Source organism: Anoplophora glabripennis, unplaced genomic scaffold (genome assembly GCF_000390285.2).
Source record: "Anoplophora glabripennis isolate ALB-LARVAE unplaced genomic scaffold, Agla_2.0 scaffold65, whole genome shotgun sequence".
NCBI classification, from domain to species: Eukaryota; Metazoa; Arthropoda; class Insecta; order Coleoptera; family Cerambycidae; genus Anoplophora; species Anoplophora glabripennis.
Window position 1 is genome coordinate 389,397 of NW_019417609.1, and position 12,783 is coordinate 402,179.

At 30.0% G+C, this 12,783-nt stretch overlaps 1 protein-coding gene across 2 annotated transcripts in view; it reads left to right on the plus strand.

Moving 5' to 3' along the window:
• Nucleotides 1-12,203, plus strand: part of LOC108904423 (homeotic protein Sex combs reduced) — a 103,639-nt gene extending 91,436 nt beyond the window's left edge. Inside the window, exons 2-3 of one of the 2 annotated variants that reach the window (XM_018706974.1) lie at nucleotides 9,071-9,283; nucleotides 10,944-12,203. In XM_018706974.1, the coding sequence (XP_018562490.1) occupies nucleotides 9,071-9,283; nucleotides 10,944-11,059 (329 nt within the window). In that variant the 3' untranslated portion in view covers nucleotides 11,060-12,203. Of the gene's footprint in view, nucleotides 1-9,070; nucleotides 9,408-10,943 lie in introns of both variants that reach the window. The other variant, XM_018706975.1, reaches the window with a different exon arrangement.
• The last annotated feature ends 580 nt before the right edge of the window (nucleotides 12,204-12,783 follow it).

A 12,783-nucleotide genomic window follows, 5' to 3' on the forward strand; every position in this document is an offset into this window, starting at 1 on the left:
TAACATAAACCGTAAAACAAAAAAAATAGAGAAACTGTTTATGTTTATATTTTTGCAGTTTTATCTGTAGTACCTATGTAGATTCTGGATTTTAGGTTATATTTCACTTTATTAATCTCGAAGTGATGACTAATGACTAAATATCCATCCACCAACAGATTTTTTGTAACAGAGTAAACCCTGTATCAGACAATGCAATTTAGTTGCAGCGACAAAATTGCGGGAATTTTGTTGGGGGGATAAAATTGCATGTTTATTTATCACACAATGGGACAGAATTGCTGCAATTTGTTTAATTTGCAGTAATGTTACCAACTACAACTGTGCATTGTTTAACATGTAAAATTGCTTGTACGTATTTTGTAAACAATTATTTTTTATTCAAGCAAAACATTGCAATGGAAGAAAATTTAAAAGTAAATTGCTGTATAGCTTTATTAGTGGCTTCAACGGCGTTACTAACAACAACCATGATCAACAGCCAACAACAACTAGGTTGGTAATAAACAAATATTCATAAAAGTAACTACATAGAATCGACGCAATTTTGTTGCACGGAATAGAGCATGTTCTAATTCATGCAATTCAGTTGCCGGGACAGAATTGCATAGTCTGATAAGAAAAATTTCATGGATTCTATCGCGGCAGCGAAATCCCTGCAACAAAATTGCACTGTCTGATACAGGCTTTTGAGATGCAATGCGCTCACCTACCCACTGGGTACCTACAATTACGCCATGCACCTACTTTGTTTCTGGGCATTCCCTAAAAAACCGGAACCTTATAAATTGTTTTTTTTTCTTCCATACTTAAAACATTTCGTTATTGCGGATAATCGTTAAATTTCTTAAAACTTATATAACTTACATAAAATTATGTAATCATTAATAAATAATTAAACACTTTTAAAAGTTTCATCATCTAAAATACTTTTTGCCGTTGTCCAGATGAATGGAAAGCAAATCGAAGAATATATTTTGTAAACTGTCACTCGCAGTGATTTATATTATGTATTTTTTAATTTATTTTCTGGTTAATTAACAGACTTTTGTGTTAACTATACCTAGATCATTATTACAAAATTTGTTAATAACTTGCCGAAACAATGTGTTGAAAGAGAGCAGACACAATATTTATTTATTTACTATACAGATATTTTGACAGAATTGCTATTTCCACATAAAAATACCTAAAGTAAGTATAAAAGTCTCAAAAAATATTTATGGTTAACTAAGAAAACTGTAAGTCTTTGCACAATGTGATCGTTTCGTTAGAAGTTGAGTTCCAAACCTACGCTTCGACGGCTGCGGTGACGACATTTTTGACGATGGTTAGAATATGGTCCAGTTCATTTTGGGAATGACGAATATAAGAATAATTAAATAATAATTGATAAAGACATAATGACAGGAAAGGCAACCTAATATTTTTAATTATTTTTATAATCTCAGGGAGTAAACTCTCACTATGATAATACAGAATTTAAAGTAGGACATGACATCTACATAATATATGACATTTCTTGCTTATGCCAGATCAGTACATACAAATTTGAATTAACAATTCTTATTATTTCAGGCCAGTGTAAAAAAAACTTGTAGACCTCAAGATTAAAGTGTATGTTTTGGGCAACAACCTTCGACATCGGAATTGAAAGATACACTTTGATTTCTTGACATACATATTGTACAGGAAATGGTGGGCCAATATCTCGGATTTGAGTTGAATATTCGGGCACACCCTTGTTGAGAGAAAAGAAATGCAGAATTTCATATAAGGAAAAAATGATTAATTAAAAACTTGGTAATTTTTTTACAAGTTTTTAAATATAGACATTGCCACTAAATATAAACCAGGATATAGGACAGATTTGACATACTAAACTTTTCGTAGTTGTTTCATTTAGGGCGTTCCTCCTATCGAAAATTCCACATAATTTACGCATAGTCTCAGCTACATACTCTATGTACTTGTAATGAATATTCACAATTTACACTCAATCATCTATTGTATAGCGCTCCATTTTGTCTGGTAAACACGTTGCGAGTGTTTACTACAACATATAGCTCTGCACAATGTTGCCAACTCTTCAGAATGAAAATGGCGCACAATTCAAATACTGCGTTACTTTTGGGACACTATAATAGCGTTTTCGTTTTCATGTATTTATTACTATTAAGATAATTTCGAAAATAGTACCTCATCGTTCAAAGTTTTTATCGCTCATAGGGTTTGTTGTGACGATACTAAAGACATTACCTTTTTCAGTTAAAAGAATACGAAACTAGAAATTAAAAAGCGCTCTTGCCCCGGGCTACCAAATTTGTAATCGGTAAAACGAATACATTAGTAGAAATTTATTTAAATAATATAGCTCTTGCCAAAACTATCCAAATTTAATAACGAACAAAGAAGTTAACGAAAAAAAAAAATCGATTTTTAGTCTTTACAAGGTGATATTTTCTGCCCTATTAAACGGGAAATGCTACGAAAATGTAAATGTCAAATTAATGATTTTTTTAAATGAAATACTAACAGCGTTTTCGACTTATTTAAGCCTTACACTCAGTGAATGAATATATTTCAATCCTTTATTACAAGAGTTGATGGTACAGCAGTTTTGTTTTACTGTACCTAATTAACTTTGTACGCTTACCTTTTCACTTTGCTAAATGTATCAGCCTCTATAATAAGTAATATTTATCAATGTAATTCTAATAAGATAATAATGTGGCACCGAGATTTGAAATTTCTGGTATTGTCAAAGCAGCATAAAAAAACTTTTTTCAACTAATAACAGATTTTAGTCACCCAGTTCAAGCTGTAATCGAAAAAAAAAAATTGCAAACAATATGCTTACGTGACATACCAAATCAAGATTATCGGTACATCTTTATCTAGTAAGATATAGGTAGGTATTTTTAATAATACTGAAAACGTGTTACAATTAGTGAAAATAAACGACTCCAAAGTTTGATTTCTCTCAATTCTTACATTCTTTTGGCAAATCTATCCATGATCGAAACAGTGCTTATACATACCGAGATGTTTTATTGCTTGCGGAATATTTCACTTTGTTAACAATATTCACAAGTCAATAAGTGCCGTAACATTGACTGTTATTGGAAGAACATATTTTTATTATTTCCGGTGAGATACATTCTATTTCGGTATCCTCTTTATTCAAACAAATTTGATACAGAGAATGTTACAATATGTTTGTTGTATTTATTCATAGAAACAGTCTTGTAAAACCGTTGAGAAATCTGAACCACTAAAAATAAATGCTTTGTGTTTCTTTTAAGTAAGTTTACACATTCGTCAATATATCCTTGATGACATTCTTCATAATCGACATGTGCCAAAAAATGTTTCAACGTTTAAACCGCATGTTATACTGAATATTTTTAAATTCGTATATGCAATATATGTATGTAAGGTAAACTGTTGATCTCGCATCTAATTAAATAAAATATGACAGTTTAATATAAAATATAAATTTCGTTCGAACTGTTTCAAGAACTTTGACTTGGACATGTTTATCTTAGGATTTTATAACATTGTAAAAACCATATAAAAAATATATTTCAGAGCTGTAAAAGCAAAAGCTGTAAAAGCATATTTTTTGCGCACATCCAAAGTTTGTTTGAAACTAGGAACCTCTAAACTTTATAACTTCGAGTCAAAATTATTAGTTACATTCATTAAAATGTTATTTAAAACTACACACTACATCATTGGACCTTCTGTAGCTTTATAGGTTAATGTAAAATTACTTCATAGAGTAATGCAAAATTTCCTTTCTTTATACAAAGGAGGTAACTTTGCATCAACCTACGTGGTATAAACATTAGCAATGATCTAGTAAAAACTTTTATATACCTTTAATTTTTGTGAGTGTACGCGTTTCATAAAATTAAATGTATTTTTCAAACCATTTTACCCTTGAAAATCAATATTTATACGAGACGGATATCCACCTAAGTTTTTCTAATTTTTTTCTAGTATTAAATTTAACAAGTTATTTATATATGTGTGTTTTTAAGCTTAACATAAAGCGATAATAATCGATTGGTTCTTCTTTAACTCTTTTCTTTTGCCATAACGTTGAAAGTAATTTGTTGCGGAACAGTAATTCTCGAACAAAAAGTAAAAACAAAAGTGCCATAATCTAAGCCGTATCTGACCCCGCAAATAATTTATGTAGTTCACAAATGCTTTTGTAAGTCGTTTTTTGATTTAACATTGACAAGAAATATATTTGCTCAAGATCTACTGACACAGCAGTGATATTTTTATATGAGTCAAGCAATTAGCAAATTAAACGCAAGGTTTATTTTTATAATGTTTATATATTTTTAACAAATAGGAGAATTGAATTAACAAACACTTTAGCTGCATGTACATTATGCATCTCATATGCAATACAAATACATGTAGGTACAGATCACGATGTTTAAAAGTAGTAAATAATAAATAAATAATAATATAATAAAATACTTTAGCGAAATCGCTCTAATGCGCTTTGTTTATACATTTGTTTAATTATTTGTTACATCATATTTCTATTTCTTTCTTTCATAATCTTAGAAGCTTGGACATTGTTCTATACTGTTCTTATAAATTGGGAATTTTGAGAAACAATAAATATATATAAACAGCGCCAATGCGTGGAGAGTTTTTGAAAATTGACAAAGTTTGGAAACTGTTGTGTATAGATTGTTCTAAATAAAGGATTGAATACAAATTGGTGTCAGAAGCGGGATTCTGAATATTATTAATTGGAGAAGACAGTGAATGCCAGTGAGTACAAGATCTAAAGTAGCAGAAATGGAAAGTCAGTGAAACAGTTTATGAAAATGATGGTGGCACCGAAGGCAGGGCAGGATGAATTTGGATCTGTTATAAAGACAGGACAGTATGTACTAAATACATTAAGATCTGATATGTGGAATATGAAAGCCAAAAGTGACATGAAGAAACAATTAGCTGAAGAAGACAGTAGGACAAATAACACCAAGACAGAAATAGACAGCCGGTTGGCAAACGTAGACAACCGATTCGGAAATCAATTTGACAACAGTAGATTTGACAACATATAGAAAGCAGTGGACGAAGAGATTAATTGTAAGGAATGAGATGTAAAGATAGAATTTGAAAAAATTAAAACGAGGCGTGACTCTATGACAGAAACTGTCACGATTTCACCAAGTTTTGGTCAAAATTCAGCTTACGATGGTAAATCTTCTTGGCAAATCTACATAGAACAGTTTAATATCTCACAGAAAGTTAGTAACTGGATTGATAGTGAGCAATTCCAAATGGTAAACTTGTCAGCACCTAAACGAAATAGATTCGATACTGTTGTAACAAATCTCGGATGTTGCATTGCAACACCGCAGCTGGTCACATGGTAAAATTTTTGAAAAAGTTTTTAACTTAACCTTAGCTTTAGCGTAAGTAAATAATTATGGTGAAATATCTTAATCCTGAATGATTAGCCACTGCCACCGAAGAATATAATAAAAAGGTATTATCTTTCTGGCACGAAAATTATCAGTAATAATACGACAGAAACATTAAAGGTAAATTCAAAAAATGAACTCCTAACTATTAAGACGAGTGAGCTGTGTGGTAGTACTAAAAAAACTAAAAATTTTATGTATATTGGAGTACAAAGAGAAAATAATTTATCGCTTCTTATTCATCTAATATTTTTAAATATGTAATGATGTTATTTGCTTGGTTATATGTTCTCTCCCATATCTAGCAAATTGTTTAGCTTTTAGTAAAAGGTGCCCACTGCTGTAGAGTATATTGCGAACAATTTATCAAGTGACAGTATTTGTCATGCGTTGGCTTGGAAGTCGGAGAATTGTATGGGAGACAGGACATTGTTTATTTGGCATTCGAATTAAGTATGCACGTTTGCTATTTACTATTGATTTTATTGTGCTCAAATCACCATAAATCACAATAAAATGGAAAAAATGGTGTGAAACGGCGCCGGCGGTGGCACTAAACACGGCAAAAATAAATTATTTTAAAACTACAATAATTAATTGAATTAATTTGCAGTACGAGTTCAATTACAGATGATACACTAATCTCTCTCTCTCTCTAATCAACTCTAAAACTATTTGTTTTACAAAAAAAATAGAGGATTTTGTTGGAAATACAAATAAAATGTAATTATCATAATGTAAAAAAGCATACCTAAATGTTTTTGTTAAATAAATAATTTTGGATTTATATATTCAGCTATTCAGCTTAAATTAAAAATTAAAAAACTAAAAAATGTATCGTTTTTTTATTAAAGTAGAAGACCTCTACATTGCTAGAAATACTAATTGAAAAAATGCGATTCAAATTTCAAAATATCCAACGGCGTCGAAATTTTAAAGTTGTTAGCGATAGTGATTACCAGTGTAGTACCTCTGGTTCTGGTAATCACTATGGCTAACAGATTTGTGTACCAACTCGGTGAATTTTTGTCCTTGACCCAAGTTTCATCAATCTCCGCAAACATTTTAAAATGTACACGAATTAATTATTGCGAATTTTTAAAAATTTCAACATGCCGTATCTCGAAAATTTCGGTCTATAGCTACAAAGATGTATTTTATCAGACATTCTACAGAAATGACGCAATAAGCAAGCAGTTGTAATAGAATTAGGAAGAAATTATATGATAATACCTACTTATCGAAAAATGTGTATCCACTGAACGTTTTTTACGTACCGGGAATATAAGTCGTTTCAGAAAAAGGTATTAGAAATCCTAGGGGTTACAGAATATTAAAATATGGCTGTTTTTTGCTATGACCTATGGATATGGATGGTCTTTTGTTTTCAATTTACAACGCATTGAAGATAAATTTTTTATAATAATTTGGTCCATATCTCCAGAAGTAATTTTGAGAAGAAACAGGTTAGGTAAATTTTTTGAAGTTAGAATTTTTTGATACTGAGTACGAAAACATGCTATCTCATACTTCGGTTGGAAAACATGCTATCTCAAATTAAGCTTGGAAAACATGCTAACTCAGATCTTTAGGTAAAAACATGCTATCTCAGTGTTTTATAATTTGTTATTTCAAAAAATGTCAAGTACGTGTTGCAGCATACTGCATATTATTCTATTTTTTTAATTAACAATTTTGTCGTTTATAACAATGTAACTTAACAAAATAAATTGAAAAATGTTGAATAAATAAAATAAACAGTGTACCTGAACATAAACATTCCTTACTTTTTAAAAAATATATTATATAAGTTTATTATAAATGCACGGTTTCAATCATTCCATGTGCCAACTTAAATTTCTAGTCACACCGAGATAGCATGTTTTTACCTAAAGATCAGAGTTAGCATGTTTTTCAAGCTTAATTTGGGATAGCATGTTTTCCAACCGAAATCTGAGATAGCATGTTTTCGTACTAAAGCGTCGATACTTACAATTTTTTATATATTTACTTTTTAATCCTACACTAAGAACACACTCTAAATAAACATTCATAAAATCTATTCAAATTTAAGAAGAACCGTAAAAATTGAAAGTGATTTTAAGCTATTATTAGATAAGTTTTGCTTTTTGTTCAAATTTTGTTTAATTAATATCGTCTTTTAAAACAGTTTCAAAAAGAAAGTAATCTATATGAACAAAACGTTTACACAAACGAAAAAAAACTATAGGATATTCAAGAAAAGGAATATACCTAATTTTAATGAAAAAAATAATAAAAAAATTAAATATTGAAAATAATAATTACTACTACCATTTAAACAGGAATGAAATGGTCTCAAAAATGTTGTGAAGTAAAGTATTTCTGGTTTCAAACATAACGAACGCCCTGTATAATTCATTTAAAATAATAAACTATATCAGACAATTTAAAACTTCTCAAATTGTACATTTGATACAATTTTTTTTCAATACAATATCCGTATTGACTTCTGTTGGAATATATTGACAACATTCTTGAGAAAATAATCATTTTAACACCTTTTATATTAAAAATAAAAAACGATAAATTCATCGCTGATAAGAATAAACATAAAGTTTATGATACGTTTATCTGAAATACCCTATTTATAATCATTAGACATCGGAAACTTTTATGGCGACAATCAAATAAATAAGCAGTAGTAACAACCTAGATTGTTCAACGACACGCCAGATCAACATGACAGGCATTAGAGTCCCGCTAGATACGTATAGAATAAATTGATCGATACGAAGCTTCAGATCAGAGGCAGATATGTACGTATTATTTTACAATGACGCGGATAGTATGGGATTACCAAAATGTGAAGTAGTTGATGTTTCGCCACCATTAATAAAAATTGCATCTGTTAAAAACTATTTTAGTCTAAATTTTGAACGGTCATTTTCGTTTTTCAAATGGGTATTTACCGGTCGCAGAATCCTTACAACAACTGCTAATTATTTTCTACAATCGTTTTCCTTATGAGTAAGAAATTATTATTTTGTTAACTCTCGCTGATAATTATTATTACGTACTATACCTATATATTCTATGGTACTACTCCTTTTTAGTTTCATACTATTATGCAAATACTTACATATATATTCTTATAATATTAAGAGCGCGGTTATAAGAGGCAACGGTTGTGTCATTTTTGGTTTGAATAAAATTACATAAAAGAGAAGCCGGCCTACAACCAACCCTGCACCACATTGCAGCCACCCTAACATGTCTGATTTCCAATAATCACATTTATATTTAACAAACGTAAAATTATTATATCAGTTACCACATTTATTTCTGAAAGATAAAACTTTTATTTGCTGAAATATATGTATCTATTTCAAATAATATCGAAAACAATGTGATTTAATCCCGCATGTTTTTCAATAAATACAAAATTTTTTTCCCATCACAGTTCTCGACAATTACCTAACAAAATTTTTAATAAAAGTTTGATATTAATCGAATTTATTTAAGAGTCGATATTGATTTAACCACATTTTAAAACAGTCAAAATAATTCAAGAGATGAATATATTAAGTATGGAAACTAATACGAACTTCTTTGGCTTATTGCAGGTACGGTGAATGCCAACGGAGAAACGAAGCGTCAAAGGACATCATACACCCGATATCAGACTTTAGAACTCGAAAAGGAATTCCATTTTAACCGGTACCTAACCAGGAGACGGCGCATAGAGATAGCTCACGCTCTTTGCCTCACGGAACGACAAATCAAAATATGGTTCCAAAATAGGCGTATGAAATGGAAAAAGGAACACAAGATGGCCAGTATGAATATCGTTCCTTATCACATGTCCCCCTATGGTCATCCCTATCAGTTTGATTTGCATCCTAGTCAGTTTGCTCACCTCGCAACTTAGGATGTTTTGTTGATTGTGATTCATTTTTATAGGTATTTTATTTATTTTAATTTTATTTTGCTAGCATTTTATTTTGCATGTTTTTAATAATAAAATGAAACAAATTCGGAAACATACAGGGAACTATGTATGCCAGATTATATTTCATAATTGTAAATAGTTGTTAGTATGGCTGTATGTACGCTTTGTAAGTTTTATTATTAGTTTGTACTAATATCTATTCAGTGCAGATTTATAGATATTCAACATAATTGCTGTGGAATGTGCGTTGCCCTTCAGCCCAAACATAAAATATTAACAAACAAAAATTGTAATATATTCCACAACAAATATAACATCTAAATAAAATAACATCTATAATAAGAAATTCTAACCACCTATGAACGATATTTTAACTAACAAGATTTCTTTTAAAAATTATTTAACACGATATTTATTTGTGGACAAATGTACTTATAATTGGAGAAACTGTTAAATAATTTTGAAGAAGTAGATACACTTAATGTGTCCAAAAAAAAAAAACAAGAATAAAAATTGGTTATTTTACTTGTAAAAACGTGTTGATGAAACTTTAGCCATTAATAGTCAGTTTGAGTTAATGAAGCGAGGCAAAGTATATCTCAGAGGCTGGAGGTAGAATTGTTTAAATCTAAGATAAGCTATTTTTTTCAAAAAGCTTCATAGTCTAGGAATTATTTAGCATAGTCTAAAATAGCCTTTACATTATGCGGTCACTTGCCAAACAGTTCTTAAACTTAAACATGTGCCGTATAGTGTAAATGGTGTATATCGATACATTCGCAAGTTTGCCTTCTCTTAAATATTCATCAAAGCTATACTAACTAAACCTACGCGGCACATACCAATCGACTGAAATTAGTAACTTTTCTAGATTCACAGAAAAAAAATGGTAACCTATCATGCATAGAATGTTTATGAACATTTGGGGAGATATTTGCTTATATTTTACCGTATGTACGATGCGCTTTCAATTTTGACCAAATAACTGATCAATATCTGGAGACGATTTAAGTAAGAGAAAAGTTTTGATTTTTGATTTGAACTAATATTTTGCGCACAATGTCCCGTATGAAAATTCACTCTTAATCCATATGTGACTCAAGAATTCTCTTTTAATTAAATTTGGTTTTATTAAATCACAAAGAATGCTTTACATTTATTTTGATGGATGTTTTATGTTTACGAGATGTTAAGCAAATAGCTGAACGTTATTCCATGTAGAAAACTGAGTTTATTTATTTTCCGTATAACGTAGTACCTACTGTAAAGTTTGTACACTTATTACTTGACTATCTACTGAAAAGCTTTTTCTGTACTTACCTACATATATGTTTGTAAATTCTGAATTAGAATTGTACATATCTAACTATCAAAGAATACTGCTCATTTCGTATTTTATACGATATATGTTTAACGTGTCGTCCAGGTATATGTAGTCACGTGTACCAACCTAGAAATATATTTCCCCAATATTTAACAACCCAATCCACCCTTCCATCCCTAAAAATGTGCCTTGGATGCAGTGCTAATACTGTTCCATGTTACAGATTTCCACCTGGCGTCCCTCCAGGACGAAGGATACGCATTCCACCAGGCCATGGGGATGGGAGGTATGGGATCTATGCAACGTGGCCTCTACGCTTGCGGGAGTCCCTACAGCTAGCCCTGGGCCACTTACAACGGAGACTGCGGGCCTTCTTAGGCCAAAATCGGATCTTTGTGCAGTCTTCGGCCCATGGTTCCACGATGATTCAATTTATGGGGCACCACAAGGGATACGTTGAAGGCTAATCGAAAGCTTCTTCTACAACTTGTGGCTTAGTCTCCATTGAAATGCAATTGAAACATGGTGAAGTACCGTGGGTTTATATTTTGTCTGTGCCAATAGACGTTTCGGCGAATTGGTATCGTGAATGTCTGTGACAGAAAAAATAATAGTCATTTTACAGATTAATGATTTTAATGTAAAAGAAAAGAAATTTATCCGATATCAGATATATCGAAAAACTTAACAGATCTTTAATAAAATCTCAGTAGCGCATTTTACTAATTTTTAATTCATGTGCAAATATTTACTTGCAAAATGGAATCACTGTTAACAATTTTAGTTTAGTTTATTTAGTCATTATCACTTCTGAAAATTAATATTTTTAATTTGAAAAAAGCGAACATGTTAAAATGTAATATGAATATCATATATAAAATGTGCAATATGTTGTTAAAAAGTTATTTGTTTCACAAAAATGTTATTGTTTATACAAGGTAAATTGTCTGCATTTTTAATCTTGTGAAAAGACACTGTGCTCACTTTATTAATATAGTTTTGAAAGGAAAACAAGTGTGATTATATAGTTAGGTACTTAGTGTAAATATAATAGATTCTGCACTCCTTTGTAAATATTGCAGCAATTTTAAATAAATTATTATTTAAGTTATGTACTGAATGAATGAATTCTAGGGTACATGTAAATAAATTATACCCCTCTAACGTTGTATAGAATACCTCATACGTATAAGATATGTATCAGACCATAAATATGAAAAAATAATTGTCTGGGGTTGAAAAAAGTTTTTATTTGAAAGCAATATTTAGTTAAAGGCAGAATAAATATACCGTACTGAGGATGTATGTAAAATTGTATTATAGTGTGTATATCATTAGCTCAATATTGTTTATAATTTTTGTTCAATTTATTTATGTATTTGTACTACTGTGTGTGTGGAACAAACAAGTTAGATTGTACAACATCTTCATAATAGTTACTGTTGTAATTGTCCACTCTGAATAAACTATTAATAAAAACGAACCCATTGTTTTAGTGTTGCCTGATATTAGTTATTGTTTTACAAATATGTATGTTACAACAATTAATATATCAAAATGTGAAAAATATAATATAGGTTCAATTTTAACTAGTAATTTGTGGAACAGTTTAACAACCATTAACAGAATATTGAATAATTCATGATATAATGGAGAATATTTAAATTGGCAAGGTGTACACTTTAAGCATGCCAGACATAAAAGGGTCATTATACCTACCACAAAAAAGATGTGCACAACTTATAAAAAATGAAATGCAATTAATAAAATTGATTTCTATATTTACTAATTATGTAAAGCACCCCTTATGTTATATTTGTTGAATATGTCAAGGAAATTTAAACATATTTTAAAATTTTAAGGCGCTTTGTAAAATACATATTAGAACAATAAAAAAATTCACATCAGTATCATAAGAACATAACGCTGCATAATTTATATCTGACTTCTATTTTAAAAGTATTAAGCTGATTCAAACAAATTAAACAAAAAAATATTCTTTATAAAGATCTTATCAAATAAAGCCAGTCATTCAAAAAAACATCTTGCATCTTTGTTGTTCT